This window comes from Prunus avium, chromosome 4 (genome assembly GCF_965620075.1).
Source record: "Prunus avium chromosome 4, drPruAviu1.hap1.1, whole genome shotgun sequence".
Taxonomy (NCBI): Eukaryota; Viridiplantae; Streptophyta; class Magnoliopsida; order Rosales; family Rosaceae; genus Prunus; species Prunus avium.
The window spans coordinates 23,529,482-23,547,805 of record NC_142287.1 but is presented as its reverse complement, the minus strand read 5'-3'; the positions used below and the strand labels follow the sequence as shown (position 1 = coordinate 23,547,805).

The following is an 18,324-nucleotide window of genomic DNA, read 5'->3' as shown; positions in this document are numbered from 1 at the left end:
CATCTTGTCCTATTTTCCCACCCATCATATCTTTAAAATTTTAAAGACAAGTTTATCTTTTTGTAAAATAACTTATAAGGACTTATGTAACTCATCTTAAGTGTAAATCCAACATGGATGTTAACAATTTTAAAAAATTATTTTAGAATATTAAAAAAACATGAAAAACTTCATCACTTCCTTCCCAGGCTGCACCAAACAAGCCACCACCCAAACACCACCAGCCACCTAGCAACCACCATCTACCAGAAGCCGAATAGCACCCACCCACCCAGCTAGCTCTCAAGACACCTAATCCCCATCAAACCAAATTATCCATAACCCATTCTAAATAATTACCGACCCAATTTGACAAAACTCATTAACTAGTGTATTGCAATTTGCAAGTATGAGAATCGATTGAAATAGCCTTCCTCACCATTTGAGACAAAAACCAAAAGCCTGATAAGAAAATCCTTGTTTAGAGAAACATAGGGAGGAGATGCGTGCTTTGGGTGAGAGAGAGAGAGAGAGAGAGAGAGAGAGAGAGAGAGAATTCTTATACTTGCCACCATTGGTTGGCAGACCCATAAATTTTTTAGCGGAGGTGACCCATAATTTTTTTAGCGAAGGTGGACTAAGTATGAAAAATGGTTTTTCGGAATAATCATTTTCTCAAGATAATTTTTGGCGGCTTTTATTCCTTACACATCAAATAAGAAAACTTGATTTTATGGAATTTTAGTATGAAGTATATATTGACTTAATGAGCCATCATTTTTAGCATAAATCGTATTTTGCACTAAAACCGATTTTTCATATTTTTATTTGGTAGGAATTTGATTTTCTAGTATTTTTATTTGAATCTAAATGGGGGGTACTTCCTTATTTACATTGTAAACTTAAGTAAATGGAGTAATATAAAAATAAATGAAAGTAAAAGGACAAAGACATTTACTTAAATGTTGAAAATGAAAATAAGGTAATATGTACACCAGTTGAGCATAGGGGCAATATAATGTAGCCATACCCATTACTTGTAGTTATTTTATTTTTTTATGAGTACTTATAATTTTGTTTTGCATATACATATATATATTTTTGTCTGATCATATACATATATATAAGCTAATATAAATTTTTTTTGTGCCCTTCTCAATCGTGGGCCCCGGGCGGTGGCCCTGGTTGCCCTGGCCAAGGGCCGGCCCTGCTACCAAGACACACTCCAACGATTCAAAGCCAATGACTGAGTTTTTTTTTGGTCGTTGCATTCGGTCTTGTTTGTACATTTGGTTTGTGATGTAATTAAATCTGGTATCAATTTCAGTATAGTTTCATGAGCTTTCACACATAATGTATGTTCGTATCCATGTTTTAGTACATTTCGAAATTATTGCAATGTGATTCAGCTATTGACGGGTCCTTAGAAAATCCATTAAATGATGATGTGATACAAGTAAAGCCAACATTTTTTCTAAAAAAAATACATATTAAAAAAAATTAATATTGAATTTTAAAACAAGCATTAGATTTTTAAAAAATATTAAAAAAAATCAAAAGCCCAAAAAAAAAACATGTCTCTCCTTTCCCTAAACCCCATTGGACCTTGCCCCCATCTAGACATAGAAGACCCACGATTTCAAATTGGGTGGGTCTATATTTTGGGTTTGATTAAACCTTAAGACTTATATACTGACTCTAAGACAAAAAACTAACATGGGCTATAGCTCAAGTTAGACATAGCGTAAGACCATCTTTACATCTAGACTCGGCGGCTCTAACCACTCAACCTCAAACCCTGACAACATTTTACTCGACTCAACTCCTCACCTTTTGTACCATCACCACAAGATTTGGGTAAGGATGACCCTGGGATCGGCAATGTGTTTGGTTAGGGCATCTAAGTTATATGATGTGTATATAGGCATCTAATTTATTTAAACACAATGCTTAACCAAACATCTTGTTGCTCCCAGGATCATCCTGACACATCATATAAATTAGATGCCCTTTCTCGAATTAAAGGTTGTTTTGCCGATTGCTAGTTCTGATTTGGCAATGAGTTTCCATGATGTTTATGCTTTGTAAGTGTTCATTTGATTGGCTTCTGGTGAGCTGGTCTCATTGTATTTTATGTGGCTCATTGTATCTGGCATGTATATGAATTTTGTGCTTAAATTGTATTCTGAGGCTATAACATAACCCTCCTTATTTAAAGGGCTTAGATGACTTTAATTCTTTGTAATTGATTATGTTAATCAATGAAATTTCATATTTTTCACAAAAAATAAAAATAAAGGTGCACTTATTTATTAAACTCATAATGGTGGACTATAGTGCCTTATGGTGATTTTTCTTTGGTAAAGTTAACCTTACTCATAGTAATGCGACATTTTTCTTCATTTTCACAATTTCGTGAAACGCAATTATAAATTTAGTTTATTTTTTATTTTTTATGAAGTTATAAATTTAGTTGTTATTTTTTTGAATAATGGTATAAAAGCCTCCAAAATATTATCGCCAAGGTCACGTGCGTAGCACAGCATCTTAAACCCTCCGACGCACTTTATGGGGTCTGATTTCCCGGCAAAACCCAAATCAACCATCCTCAGCCACAGCACCAGTAACATGGTGGTGACCAAGCTCTTTCTCAGACCTCACTCTCTTCCCCTCTCCACTCTACCCTCAATAATCCTCCTTCCCAAAATACCCTCGCTCCCCAAGAAATTAACGATCCTCTCCCTCTGCAACTTCACCACCACCACTCAACCCCAAATTTCAGACCCAAATCTCTTCTTCTATGGACCTTCCCTCCACAAGGGCACCAACCCTACAATTCCCCAATCTCAACTTCCCATCACAGCATTCACCAAACCCTCTCACCGTCAACAACTACAGGAAGAAAATGAAGAAGAAGAAGAAGAAGAGAATTTGATCAACGCAGAAAGCTTCAGTAGGGTTTTTGACATTGCTGCGCTTCGGGTCCCTGCAAAAGACTGTTTTGCCCTAGAAAGCCGCCTCCGGGGCCACTTGCTGAACTGGCCTCGCATTCGCAACATCGCCAGAGTCGCCGGAGACGAAGTGGAAGAAGAGCTCGCTGAGCTCCTGGCGAATCCAAGCAGAGAAGCCGATGACGAAAATGCCCTTGTTTCGTTGAACCGCCGGATGTACGGAAAATCCGAGGGTGATGGTGAGCTTTTAAGTCCTGTGCTTTACAGAGAAAAGCTTGCAAAGACATTCGATTCCCGTGGATACGTGAAGTTTCGGAACCTTGCGAAGATGTCAAGGCCGAACCAGAGGAAGAAGAGGAGGGATGAGGAAGATGAAGGCAGTGAAGGCGGTGAAGGGAAGAAGAGATTGGGGAAGGGTGAGTTCTCAGTGCTAGAGGTTGTGGATGATGAAGAAGAAGAAGGGGAAGACTTGAAGGGTTTGTTGGGGGATGAGTTTGAGGGCAGGAAGAAATGGAGGGGTTCGACCCGCTTGTTGCTATTGGACGAGCGGTGCGCGAATGGAAGCGTGGAGGACTTGCCTGAGGCAATCAAGGTGTTGTTTTGATCAATAATTGCGATTTTCTTTCCAGTAATATCTAGCAATTGTTGTTATGTGATGGAAAATGCTACAAATTTGGTAGGCTTTGTCTTAGAAAAAGATAGATACTTGCTTTGCCTTTGCTTAATAGGCCTGTCTCATCATCGAAAATGTAAAGCATTCCCTTGGGCAGAGTGAGTTGCATATGGGAAGTTCTTAATATTGTTAGGAACCTCATGAAAGAACTTTAGCTAAATTTTTTATCTTGATTGTTGCAAGATATGCACTATTTCTCAACTTGGGAGGTGGTACTCTCATTGAGTTGGAGACAAAAAGGGCAATCCACCTCCAAATGTAATGCGTAATGCCTCAGCCTTCTAAAATCACTATTGTAAGGTTAGTATCGATCCTGTTCAGGGAGTTGTGAATTGTGATACTTCCAAATGGAAGACCCCATTAGATTCATAATTATCTTGGGGGTGAGAATTGACGCATGATAGCTGTAGAAATAGTAATTAAGGCTTTTGTGAAACACTGAACTGGTGTATCTACCAGACAGGGGAATCAATATTTATACAATTTCCTGTATGCGGATGATTTTTCTCTGTAGGTTTTGGTGCATCATATGACCATTTTCTTTTATGACCCTATATTCCAATGGCTTGTGACACCATATCTGTTGTCTAATGTTCTTGCCCTATCCTTTAGGTGGTGATGAAAGAAAACACTGGGAAAAGTATGTGCCCTACTTTGGAGCTTGTGAGGTGCAAACTGACTCTATTTTATGATTACTGGCAGATGAATGAGGTATTTCAAGCACGGATATCTTAGGTGTGTTTAATTAGTCTGTGCTGTCTTATTGAAAATTTACTTCTGCCGTGGCAGTATACCAATTCATCATACACTGCACCAAGTTGAACTATAAAAACAGATTTCAAAAAAGTTCATAGCTAATTAGTTTCCTCATTTAAAGGATTTATTGTGAGTTTTTAAATCATGCATGGGTTGTTTCCAGCCCCAAACCTTTTACGTATCAGATAAATATTTCAAGCTCAGCTTCTGCGCCCCCTCGTCCGTGTCGATTTTGGAACACTTTTTGTTCAAGTAGTGGAATTTATAACTAAACGTGCGTGTTGATTAAACTTGATGCACCAAGGAATGCTGAGAGGTTAAAATATTTATGATTTTAAAGTTTTATGGCAGATATTGGAGGCTTTGCTTCCCGAAGGAATGATTATTCCTTCAGCCTTTGAAACAGTTGGGCATATTGCACACCTTAACCTGAGAGATGAGCACTTACCATACAAAAAGCTTATAGCAAAGGTGCTTTCTGAATCTAGTGATTTTTCCATTTTCACAATTTTCTGCTCGATCATTGTGTTAGTTAATCAGGGGTGGAAACTATTTTCTATACACAGGTGGTTCTTGATAAACATAAGCCAAAGATTCAGACTGTTGTCAATAAAATTGATGCCATTGATAATGACTACAGAACAATGCAACTTGAGGTTTTATCTGGGAACCATTCCCTTGTGACTACAGTAGTTGAAAATGGACTGCGCTTTCAGGTTGATCTAGCAAAAGTGTATGTTCCTTACCTTGCAAGCCATTTGAGTTTTTGAGTAATTGTTTTACTAATACAGAAACTGATCAGTTCTATGCTAATTATGCCATTGTGTGGAAATTTTTGGCTGTTTTGTTGATAACATTCTCTTCCCTTCCCATCTCTTGACTTTATTATTTCACAGTGCTTGACCCTTGTTCATGCACATGGGACAAGATAGTTGGGATCATGATGTTGTTAACACCAATCAATGAGCTTTGATTTGATATGGAACTTTTGCTTGAGCAGTCTACGCCACAGTTGGTTTGGTTCTAGATCTTAGGGGCAGAGTTTTATTGGGCACTTAGCTGATTTATACATAAAAGTTGACTAGAATTTCATGAACTTCATAATTGTGAATAAAAGGAAAAAAGACATTCAGAGTCAGAGGTGTAATGAATGTCAACCAGAATCACTGTCTCGACATTTCGTCTGATGACTTTGTGTTTTGTGTTTCCTCATTCCTTTTTCTGTCAGCAATGGCTGTTGTTTATTTTATGAAAATGAATTACTGGCAAGGATTTTCTTATGTTTCTTTTATGCAGGTATTGGAATTCCAGGCTTGCAACTGAAAGACAAAGGCTTTTGAACAGCTTTACGCGCAATGATGTTGTGTGTATGTCCTTATTCTGTCTATCTTTAAAGATATATGTGTGCTCTATGGGCCTTTGATAATGGTCAATATTACTTTTAATTTTTCTTGTTTTTGCGGAAGGGTGTCCATCCGGGTGGTTTGGGGGTGGGAGTGTTGGGGGACAATATGTAACTGTCTCATAAAAATAAATAAATAATAATGGGAAAAGAAGTTCTACTTTTCTCACCTCCTGTAATTTTCATGTATCGATTTTGGGCTGTTTACTTTCATGCACTCATATTTCTTTGTGATTGACAGGTGATGTTTTCTCTGGGGTTGGTCCAATAGCAATGTCTGCAGCAAGGATTGTAAAACGAGTATACGCCAATGATTTGAATCCCCACGCAATTGAATATCTGGAAAGAAATAGTGTTCTCAACAAACTTGAAAGGAAAATTAAGGTAACAAAGAATTAATTGCAGTTGTTTGTATCTAAAAACAGTTGCTTTTTTCTTTTTCTTTCTTTTTGGTTGAGATACAATACCATTCCTTTTTTTTGGTGCTAAAGAGGTTATGTGAATAACAAAAAGCCAGAGCATGATATGATTCTAACCAATGACGAGTATAATTTGCATGGAAAAAAATAATGTGCTTAATTTGATTGATGGTGCAAGACTTATTGGCTTATTTGATGCAGATCTTTAGTAAGCACAATCTATTCTAAAAATTGATTAAAATTCTTGTAGTGATTTAGACTGCTGCAAATGTTTCTGGTTGATGCAAAGGGACAAACCTGAATTCATTGTATCACAAATTCACTAACGTTTATAACATGCCAGATTTTGTGAGTTAGTAAACTGCAAATAATCACCAAATTGTTTCAAACTTTCCCTTCTTGGATTGTTATTTTAGACTCTTCATGAATAGGATCAAAGTTTTTTATTATAATTATATCTATTTGATTTAAGGGGTGAGTGTAGGCAGCAACCTTTCCCTTCCCATACCCCATACCTAGCATGGGTTGTTCAAAGCGCCAATTAACAAATTAATGAGATGGATGTTTTATGTGAAGAATAAAATGATATGCTTCATATTAAGGATCTGTTTACCACTCACTAGGTCTTTAACATGGATGGAAGGAGGTTCATCAATGCTATGTTTGCAAGTGATAAAGCCAAATCCATAACTCATGTGGTAATGAATTTGCCAAATGACGCTGCAGAGTATCTAGGTGTGTTGGACTTATTCCCCTTTTACTTCTTGATTGCAAGTAAATTTCATCCTTTTAACTGTTGGTTTGTGTAATTGCTCACTTATACTTGATCATAGTTTATGTTTGTCCTCGTGCACATGCAATTAATGATACATGATTGATGGGAAGGCAAAACTCACTAATTATATGTTTCTAAACAGAGCGATCACCTGGTTCTTAGGGGATTGGGTCACATTTTAGCTAGTTGGGTATCGTTTGCTAGACTTTAGTCGTCTTTTTTAGAGAAATATTTTTCTAGAACCTACTGAAGGAAGGGACACCTTAGTTGATGGTCACTATTGTTCTGCTATGTGTGAAAGAGTAGTTAACTGTAAATCAGTTGGTTTCTGAAGTTGTTAAAGTTGGATTGCTGCTGCTATGCAATACTTAAACTCTCCCTCTCCCTCCCTCCGTGTGATTTTGTCTCTTTGAACAGATGCATTTCGAGGAATATTAGTAGACAGATCCATGGATGAAGAATTTACCTTGCCAAAGATCCATGTTTATGGATTCTCCAAAGCTCAAGATCCGGAGTTTGATTTTCATCAGGTACGTTGCTGAATACTCACGTGTTTGTGTATTTCAGTTATTTTTTAAACTTTTTTCCTTCATGCATTTTTACGTCTTCTTTTGTTAATCAATGCAGAGAATAAGAATTGCACTTTCAGAAGTGGCAGTTGATGTAGAAATGCGTAGGGTACGCCTTGTTGCACCAGGAAAATGGATGTTGTGTGCCTCATTCATCCTCCCTAAGAGTGTCGCGTTTGCAAAACCTACTTTGAATATGTAAATATAGATAAAGAAGTGAGCTCTCCAGTTTTGTACATACACTTTATTTTATACTTGTAAATATATTTCTCTAGGCAAACTCAAGGGATTTTGCTTTTTCTTCTTTTTGGTTTGACTTGATGCATATTTCTTTGGTCCCCACTATTTGGAAATCATAATTTGTCATCTTCATTTCCACTTTCCTGTTTATCCCTGCAAGTTATTGAAATTAATTGGTGTTGGTTTCTCTTTCAAAGTCTCTATTGCAGCAGAAACCTCCTTTTTATCTGTGGATCGTATACCAAATAAAGAGAGAGAAAAGAAGAAGATAAGAAGTAGAGAATCCTACTGCCATATTGATTTCTGTTTTAAAGTCTCAACGCAGCAGACATTAAGAAAGGAGGAAAGAATCTTTACCTAACCAAGGTTTATAATCTCTTATATATGTTTTTCCCTTTTCCCCTTTTGTTATAAGCAAATACTACAAACAAAAACTCATAATTAAGAACTTGCAGACTGAGCATAGCCAAGTTAGTTAGAACGGATGTGCTCCTCACTCTGTATCTGAGTTCGAATCCCCTCCCCGTAGTTTAGATTAGTTTAAAGTAGATTATCGCTTGTATAAAAAATAAAAATAAAAACTCATAATTAAGAAAAGAATGGATTCCTACTTATAAAAGCTGTTTATTTTCAAAATAAATGCAGAGTTTTAATTATATATTAATTGCTACAAGTTTATTTAATTCATTTTGTATGGGTGGGTTGCATAAATAAAAAGTGTCTGTGTGTTTATATGCTGCACCTAGCTTGTAGCTAGACACATCTTGCTTTCAAGTCTGAGTCTTTTGTTTTGTACAGAAATCTCGCAATGCCAACACAAAAAACAGATGACAGCGACTTCTTGATGCATGCAAAATTCACCCAAGTGCCACATAAATGCCATACAGAAACCGAATATTTCTTGCACAAATTTGTCTTCCTTGAACGGCCCAGATTCACCCCCACCCCAGCATGCTGCTCATCTGGTCCCTCCATCAAATTCCTATCCCAGTGTAAGACATGTGCTAAATCTGCATGTACCACTGCCTCACTGGGCCATGCATGCCATATGAGACACATTTTGCCCATTTCAGGATGGTAGTTGAGGGCAATATGGTAAAAGTAACTCATAAGAGAAAGACACCGAATCTCAGTTCAGATTCAGATCTAAATAATTATATCTCCCCTGTGGCCTGTGTGGTCCTGTTTTATGTAAGAGTGGGGCATGGAGGGATTTTTTTTTTTTTTTTTTTTTTTTTGGGTGTGTGTGTGTGTGGTTATTTTGTTCAAAAATGGTTAGGTCTTTCACAAGTTACATAAAGCCAGAACTAGCAGTTGCTCTTTTCTCTGGTTTCCTTATAGCAACCACTAGGAAACATCTAGGACACAATACTGCTTACCAATTCTTTCTTTAATGCCCTTTGAGTCCAATTTTGTTTTATACCTACCAAGTAAAATCTAAATGGGATTGTGATGATCTCAACAATTTGGTTTTGATTGGCATTGTTACCATTCATTAATTAACTTGATTAAAGTTGTAATTCGTGAAGATGGTAAAAACGTAGATGTTTTAGGTTCGAATCTTTACGAGCACAAAGCCATTTGAATTTACCATAAAACTTGAAGAGAGTTTAAGATGTTTTAAATTGTAGCTCCTTTGAATCCAATGGATTCCAAATAACTCAAATGTAAATCCTTTTTTAAATACTTCCGTCCAACTCAAATATAGTGTTGTAACTTCAAGGCAATTTGCTTAGGAAAATTATACTAAATAAGCCCACAAAAAAACGCATTAATGCTTTAGTAAGAGAAACAAGGTGAAGTAGTCGAAGCAACAACATACGTGAGTTAGGTCAATTGGTTAAAGCAGTGTGACTTCAATCCTCCTCTCTGTATATTAAAATAACTTACAATTTATAAAACATAAAAAGAAAAGAAAGCAACACGTGTGAAGTGGTCCTCAACCAAGGCAACAAGTATGTATGTGGGCGCATCCTCTACTCTCTCAATCATTCTATGCAGGGGCACAATCTGCTCACCAGACGCCGATAATCCACCATGTCTATCCAAACCCAGCAAACACCCCAAACATAACATTTATATCAGATTTCATTATATTTAAAATTTTTAAATTTATTAAAAATAAATAAATAAATAAATAAATAAAAAAAAAAAAAAACACACCAACTCTCCCACGTGCCAAAACCCTCCCCAAGCCGCTACCCTTTCCTCTTGTAGTGGGCCCCACCTACCACGCAGAATGGGACCACCTGCTGTGGACCCCACAAAAGAGATCCTTTTACAAATAGAATAGTACCTAGGGGCCTAAATTTCGATTACGGTCCAAAAATCCAAGGAAGAGAAAATTCCATAAATGGAAAGTGGAGCCCGCCGGGTGACGTGGAAGGTGATGATTGGAGAGATTGTCACGAGGTGACGTGGGATTAGGACGGCGCGAGTTTGTACACCCTACCATACCCCTACGGTGGTCCTCTATGGACCGGACTCCGGAGCGGACTGTATTTCTCAGATGGTATATGGACACGCGTCGGTTGGTCACGCTGTTTGGGCTCTTGACCAAAGAAAGTGCGTAATGTCGCTGTAACATGCTTAATTTGTGTACAAAAATATTGTGTGAAATGGGTTTCATGCATTTACACTTTGCTTTCTATGATTAGAAGAAGGAAGGAAGGAAGATCAATTTTGTTCGGATGTTATTTTAACATACGGGTAGTTGTTGCTAATCTTGAATGTCTAGGCTAAGTTTTAGCTAGTTAGGTGAAGTCTCGTATTAAGTTTCTTCGTCTTAACGAGTTATATCACGTGATTGTATTCCAATAACATATTTTAATTATTTCTCGTATTGGAGGTTTTAACACATACTTTTAACACAATATTAGTTTTCTGCTATATATTTTCCAATGATCGGGGGATCATAGTTTCTGATTCAGAAAATTAGTTTTCCGCTTATATCTTCATTTGCTAGTAAAGCATGCATCATGACTAATGTATTGACGGTCTTTGGAGAAACAACACCTAATTTTTTGCCAAGAAAGAGAGAGTTTCTTCCTTTAGAACATTTGGTCCCCCTTTTTGTCATTATGCAGTTAAATCATCAATGGTTAGGTTTGTTATATATGATTTTTTATTATTTTAAAAGGAAACTAAATCAATATCATTTAGGGGTTGGAGTTAAATTCACATTGGAACTATTGTTCCTGAAATATTTTTCCCACAAAAGGAGTTCATTAATATCACAAATACCTTTTTTTAGGCAATGTATGAACCCAATTATTCTAACTCAACTCTTTTCTAATTTTATTTTTATGAAGCTAGAAACGATTAATTACTCCAAATCAAGAGGGTGTAATGGGGGTTCGAACATGAGTATGCAAGTCTAAGACTCTTTTGCATTGAGCTAGATCCCGTTAGCAATCAAGGGTGCCCTTTCCAACATTTCATGATAAATGTACATTAATTACTTGCTAGAATAAGTCCGTGTTCTTTCAATTTGTTCCCTACTCAAAAAGCCCCAGTAATATACAGACGAAGGCATCATTGCAAGCCTAAGCCTGTACCATATAGAGGCATCAGATTCACTTTCTTCATAGCCATATCTTGCTCTACAATATGATTTCCAGAGAGCTATATAGCTAGATGCAGTTTCTTCACTAAGGGTTAGACTGTTAGTGCATCCTCCACACCCACCACCTGATCATCCCCATCAAGATCAGCTCTCTCTCTTTTCTGGAGCCCCAAAAACCCCCATCAGCCATAGGCCATGATGATCATGATGATCATGATCAGAGGGCTAATAACCCATTGGGCCATAAAAGCTAGATAGCTAAATGGCAAAGAAATTGACTTTTTTGAACATAAAGCTTCAAAAACCTAATAATTCTCTTGCCATATATGCCAAGGCTGAAAGCTGCTGTGCTGTATACAATGGCACTGCTTGTTTTGGCGCACCTATATAGCTGCCGACTGGACAAATAACTCTTTGGTTTTCCGACCAATGCCTGCAGGTACAAATTGGCCTGTCCTCTGAGCTCTTGACACATGTCTCTGGGTACTATGTTGTTGTAGCTTTAGCTTTAGCTACAATTGGTCAAGTGCTTTGTACTTCACCTAAAGCAACGTTTTGATTGGACCGTGACATACAGTTAAGGAACTTTGGGTGGCTTGGGGAGAATTCTCTATGGGATTTGTACTTTATCTGGAATAGATAAGGTGCTATGTCCAAGCTCAGTTTTGCTATTTCAATGTCCTTTTTTGAGAGCATTTACAAAGGACAAGGAGATTGTGTGATGAGAAATAGCAGAAAAGAGGGTTGGAGCTAGCAAAAGTCACTAGAGAACAAATTACACAAACACAGATTAAAAGCAAAACAGAGGCATTGCCATGTCCTTTTAGCCCTCCACACACACACATCCCCAGTAGCTCTTCTACCCTTCTGTTCTGCCTCTCTCCCTCTCTCTCTCAATCAAACACACCCATCTCCAACCTTAAAAACATAAGCCAAAGCAAAAGCCAAAGCCAAAGCCAAAACTCTCTCTCTCTCTCTCTCTCTCTCTCTCTCAGTCAAAAGGCATTACCCATTTGTCCATTTCCAATATTGACACAAACCCAAGTATTTTTTCTCTCTCAAAACCCATTTCACACACTAAAGTTTCAAGCTTGATCATCACTTTTCCTGAAATGGCTACGCCAATGCTGCTAATGGCCTCAGAACAGAGCACAACACAAGACCCCACCAAAACCCTTGTCGGGTTCTACGAGGAATCCAAACCCGAGTCCACCAAATCCACCAAAGGCACTAAGAGATCCGGCAAAGCCTCAAACTCTAAAAAGCAACCACAAAGAGGTCTTGGTGTTGCTCAGCTGGAGCGCCTGAGGCTCCAAGACCGCTGGAAGAAAATGACGGAACTGCCCCAACTGCAACCCCAACCCCAAGTTGTCAACCTTCCTGATCATCATCAGTACCAGAACTTTCAGCACCAGAACCCCACCAGAACCCTACCCGGCCCGCTTGCCAGTGTTCCAGTACAGTACGGTGCATCCAGCTACAATGGACCACTGCTGATCAAAGGCTCTGGTGGTAATGGCTTGTTTGGTTTTGTGGGTCAGAGGGTTGGGAATGGTCATGGGTTTGGTTATGTTGGAGGTAATAATTTGGTGGTGGACCTAAACCCGAGTCCGTACGCAATCGGGGCTCCGGATCCGAGGTTTGAAGTTGGGGCTGTGTTTGAGACCTCGAAAGAGCTCTCTTCAATACCAAAGGTTCAACCTTTGTCTTCTGATTGCTGTGATATCTGCTGCAAGAAGGTGTATAGTTTTCTTTAGTTTTCTGTTTTTTTATATTTGTTTAAAAAAAAGACAACTTGCTTGGTTTCCGAGAAAACGTGGGAAAAGCGAAGTCTTTCTTTCTTAAGACAAAGTTTACCAAGTAACTATATTAGTTGATGAGTACTGTTACATTAATACATTTTTTTCCCACTGTTTTTGTTTTGTTTGTTTTTTCAATTTACGCTTAAACTTGCTGACCTTTTTGTATCTTTTTTTTATTTGAGTAGCAGAAGAAGAGGCTCAATAGTCGGAATTACATGGGCTTAAACGGCAGGAGTGGCAAATCTGCGGCTTGTATACCAATCAACAGTTCTGGTTTTCTCAGATTGAACCCGGAAGCCGGTGGTGGTCAAGTGGTGGGGACTCACTCGGGCTACCGCAATGATGATCAGGTAGAACAAGCATAAAGTTTAATCTTACATATAAAAGAAGCAAAAATCTGAGTCCAATATGAATATATTTGCTTTTGTTTTGGTAGATTGATGCATTTTCTTTTCTTTTGTTACTCTGAATATATTTACCCATTTTCAAATTTGATTGAATATACTGATTAAATACTGCTTTGCTGAATTGATCATGTAATTTGATTGGTATTGGGTTTGTAGGGGGTAGAGGTTAGGGCAGTGCACAGAAAAGGGAGCTCAGCTGGTGGTGGTATTTTCATGGAATATGATTTCTTCCCAGCTGCTGGTGGCAAAAGTAGTGAGATGAGAGGAGGCACTTGTCCCAAGGAGCCAGAGATGTGGCAAACAGCAGAAGCTTCAGTTTCAGTGGGGAGCCATGAAGAACCTTCTGATATTACTGCTTCTAGTTATGGCTATGGGATTGGGGCTGACAGTTATCATAATCCTGTTGATTTGTCACTCAAGCTTTCATTTTAGAAGCAAATCAAGGTGTCTGTTTTGGTGTTTTTGCTGTGCTCATCAGTAATGCATGTGGGGAAAAGAACCCAAGATACAGCTTTTTGGTTTCCCTTTTTTTTGTTAGTTAAACTGACATACATATCATCTCCAAATTAATTCCCATACAAGCTTAGAATCCATGTTTAAAGCTAGCTCTGTCTGTGTCCAAAGTTTGTTTCCCTAGTTGTTTGCTTTAATTCCATCCAAGTTGCCCTTATTAATTTCTCATGGGATCTATGTTAATTTCTTTTATTTATTCCTTTAATTACCTTTAGATTCTCATTTAAGTCTTGAGTTCTATATATACATATCATGTTCTTTTAATTAACTCTCTATTTAGGGAGATCCTACATCTTTGTAATCTTTTGAAAGAAAAAATGTGACCAGAATTGATTGCTACAATTCCATTTTGGTACTGCTGTTGTTCAAGTTTTTCAATGAGGCATCAATACATATCCCCCAGTCACGAAGATTTATAATTATCTCCCTAACATTATTTATTTTCTGTAAGAACTATGTTAAGAGCCCATGGGTAGAACTTGCTCTTAAAAACCGGCTCTAAAGGGAGGATATCCAAGAGCTCTTAAAATATGCTATTTTTCCAATGTGGAAATCTTGAGTCCTAACGAATTATATGATTCTTCAGCATAGACCAATATTCTACTGTTTGTAATATTAATGGTCACTAGGTCAGAAACCTTTGCATAGCCAACCCTTGTTCTTTTGATGACCAATAAAAAAGAGCTAACCTTTTTCTTTTACATTGGAGGTCGAGATAGCTATATGTTCAGAATATTATTGAAAAGAACGAAAAGGAAAACTGCGTATAACTTATAAGCTCTGAGCATACAGACTGTACACATTACTTGAAAGCTGAAATGATCAAAGCCCTAGAACATGATCATCTTCAACTCACTGTTGGTTTTGCTGTCTTGAAATTTAAACTGGGAATTAATAATTCTTCTTTTCTATTTTTTTCTTTCTGTTCTGGAGTTAGTTTGTATGGTTTTAGGTGCTGAAACACAAATAGGCATCTCTCCTTTCTGCTTATGGGAGAGAGAGTCAACAAACCGTTGTGGTATTTTTTGAAAAACGTGGAAAAGGGTTGATGAAAAGTAAGCACAAGCAAGTATTGCAACAATTAATTTCTCAAAACGAGTGTGTATATATATAAAATATATATATGAATTAACGTAGCTAGGTTTAACGACAGGTTTTGTACCGGTATGCATTAAACCAGTGAGTGGCTGCTGCTGGGTACACCAGGCTATATACAAGAGAGCAGAGCAGGTGATCAGTGTGGTCAGTACAAATCTGTGTAATGAGTATATAGATATTACATAAATATGCAGGCAGCAGCTGGCGGGCAGGTCACTCAGAGAGAGAGAGAGAGAGAGAGAGAGTCTGTAGGAGTCTCTCAGTACAAGTTATAAGTAAAGGCTATCTATCTCTATTCTATATACATGATGGCCTGATGGAAGAAGCTTTTTCTCCAACTCCTTTTTAATTTTATTCGTTGCAAATATATATATATGGGCCAGGTTTTCCTTTTCTCTTCCTCTTTTCTTGCTCTATTGTTTTTGGTTATTTTGTTTGTCTAATAAATATTTGCTTTTCTTTTGTTTAATCAATGGCAGCTTGATGATTTAATTGGTAGAAATCACCATGTCATTATGGATATATGGCACAAATTCTCTATTCGAAATTAACAACAACAAAAAACAATCCTTTCTAATGTATATATTTATGCTGTTTAATTTGATTGAGCAATAGCTAGCTTTAGGGTGGTATTGGAAAAGATCAGATGACAACTGACCTGAATTTGGGTTGTAGATACTGCAATTATAAATATATATATAGGGGGCTTCTCCAATGCGAACTCTAAGATGCGAACTCGTTGCGAACTTTTGTTTTCAACCGTTGGAAGAAGAGCGAAAAGAAAGAAAATAAAGCCACACAAGCCATCCAACGGTTAAAAACAAAAGTTCGCAACGAGTTCGCATCTTAGAGTTCGCATTGGAGAAGGCCCCTATATATATATATACGTTAGATTCATTCAATACAGGAAGTTAAGTATGAACATATAAATATCATGATTTTAGTGGGAATTTGTTTGACCAAAACAATATTTAAACACAATGTGTGAGTTTGACCCATTGATCATATGCCAAGATATGGAGGAGTAAAAGACTTCATTCTAAGCGTGTGAAAAGGCGCTGCTAATTCTAAGGCGGCGGCAGTATCATGGTGGTGGTGGTAGAGTTTGTGATGGTGGTGATGTGGTACGTACATGGTTTTCTTTTCTTTATTTTTTCTTAAAATTTTTACTCTCTCATGATTTTAGAAATGACAACTATTTAGATATAATTTTTTTATGAACTTAAAAATTTGTTTGTTTATGAATCCAAGCAAGAAATTAAAATCAGTACATGTCAATTTAAACATTTTGATTTTTGGTTAAACTTCAAATTTGTTTTCGCAGGATAAATGCATGTATGTTTAGGGCCCCAAGCACTCAAGCAATCAAAGCTTATTGTTTGAGAAAGATTAGCAAGATGCCAAAAACTTGATCACATTTTGGTAGCAGCTAGCCTATCTCAAAAACCATCTTCTATTGGGTCTTTTGTCAAAAACTTGTTTGATAGTTGATTTGGAAACTTGTATCACCAAGTTGGACTTGATTTTGGGGGTCTCTGTCAACATGAATACTATACTAATAGGTGGGACCAATTGGGTTAGATCCTTAACTCTTAAGTTCCAATTTATAAAATTGTATTAAGATGGGATTGAGCTTAGACCATTGACTGCAATTAAGTTAATATAAGTGCCCATATCCAATGGCGGATCCACAGAGGCGCAATGAGGTGCACCTGCACTTCCCCTTGCAGGAAAACACTTTGGAGGTGGCGAAGTCTGTACCTCTGCTCTGCTATGGAAGTGCCCACAAACTGCTTGAGGAAATGCCTTAGCGAAACTCTTTTTGTTTGCAGTGTTGTTGGGCTGCTGTGCGCAGCAAAACGCTCATATATATATTAAAAATCCTTGGTCAAAACAACGTCGTTTTGAATCAAAGAAAAAAAGAAGAAAAAAAAAATGAAGCCTAATTCCACGGAACTTGCTGCCAAAGTGCTCTCAGACTTGCACTTCGTCATAATCAGTGTTATATACTATTATTAATAATTTAATACAAAACATCCAAGTTCCAATCTCAAAAGCCATCGACCCAAATTCCAATCGCAAGGTCTTCTTTTTGTGTTTTTTAGGAGAGAACTCCATCCAAGTCTTTACAAAACATCTTAGCTAAACAAATAAAAAGTCTTTATAAAAACATCATATTCATATCCTTTTTTTTTTTACCACCACACCAAGTCTTTTTTTGTTTTTCTGAGAATTCCAAATCTTTATTAAAACCTATTCATGGATCAAGTCTTATGCCTTTAAAAAGTACACCTCTGCTAAGAAATTCATGGATTTGCTAGTGCCCATATCCATTGTTCATGTCCAAGAAAAAAGACATCTTATTCATTATCCATTGTTCCAATTTATTAAATTGTATTAAGATGGGATTGAGCTTAGGCTATACTTTATGTACCTAGCCCCCTTTCTCCCCAATATCTCTGTCGAGTGACTTATTCCTCGATCTCCCCAACCTCACTATCGAGCGACTCATTCCCTAATCTCCCCCTTATATGTTTTTCTTCTCATTTTTTAGTTATTTATTATTTATTGTAATTTTATCATGTAAAATTCCTCATTTTCCCTAACATTCAACAGAAAAATTGTCGAAATTGACATAAATGACCGATAGTGCAATGCAAAACCTTGTATGGAAGCCACATAAACTATTATTGACCCTTAAGAGCGAAAATGCATATTGACATATAATTCAGATACCATTGCTACAATTTAGTCTATTTATTTATTTATGAAACATATAACGTGATTCAAATTAGGACCCAAACTTCCTTGTACGAGCGAAATTTTATAGTGAGGGTGCCATATATGGACCCTCATACGGACCTCCATATTAGTCATATGATCATTTCATTAAACTTAAGTGAAGTTATTATTCAGATGAATCATGTGGTTAATATGAAGGTCTACATCTATGATCCATATACGACACTCTCACCATATAATAATCATTTTATAATGAAGGCCTTATATACGGTCCTTAGGTGAGGCCCTATCTCTTAACCGTTGGATGAAATTAATTAGCATGATCCAACGTTTAAGAGATAAGACCTCACCTAAGGGCCATATATAAGGACCTCACAATAGAATTGTTGCAGCATAGAACGACTCCCCTCCTTTAATGCCAACTGAAATATAG

At 37.2% G+C, this 18,324-nt stretch overlaps 2 protein-coding genes across 4 annotated transcripts; both read left to right on the top strand.

Annotated features, from left to right (window-relative positions):
• Positions 1 to 2,545: 2,545 nt before the first annotated feature.
• Positions 2,546 to 7,902, top strand: LOC110749060 (Met-10+ like family protein). The gene is made up of 9 exons (XM_021949080.2): positions 2,546 to 3,522; positions 4,216 to 4,314; positions 4,711 to 4,830; positions 4,926 to 5,092; positions 5,656 to 5,726; positions 6,003 to 6,145; positions 6,804 to 6,915; positions 7,373 to 7,485; positions 7,583 to 7,902. The coding sequence occupies exons 1-9, from the start codon at positions 2,548 to 2,550 to the stop codon at positions 7,724 to 7,726; spliced, it is 1,944 nt and encodes a 647-aa protein (XP_021804772.1). The 5' UTR covers positions 2,546 to 2,547; the 3' UTR covers positions 7,727 to 7,902.
• Positions 7,903 to 12,071: 4,169 nt separating this feature from the next.
• Positions 12,072 to 14,119, top strand: LOC110749049 (uncharacterized). 3 transcript variants are annotated; one of them, XM_021949063.2, is made up of 3 exons: positions 12,072 to 13,023; positions 13,320 to 13,481; positions 13,695 to 14,119. In XM_021949063.2, the coding sequence occupies exons 1-3, from the start codon at positions 12,442 to 12,444 to the stop codon at positions 13,968 to 13,970; spliced, it is 1,020 nt and encodes a 339-aa protein (XP_021804755.1). In that variant the 5' UTR covers positions 12,072 to 12,441; the 3' UTR covers positions 13,971 to 14,119. The 3 variants fall into 3 exon arrangements, with proteins under 3 accessions (XP_021804755.1, XP_021804753.1, XP_021804752.1); XM_021949061.2 differs by having other exon boundaries at positions 12,073 to 13,068; XM_021949060.2 differs by having other exon boundaries at positions 12,084 to 13,068; positions 13,317 to 13,481.
• The last annotated feature ends 4,205 nt before the right edge of the window (positions 14,120 to 18,324 follow it).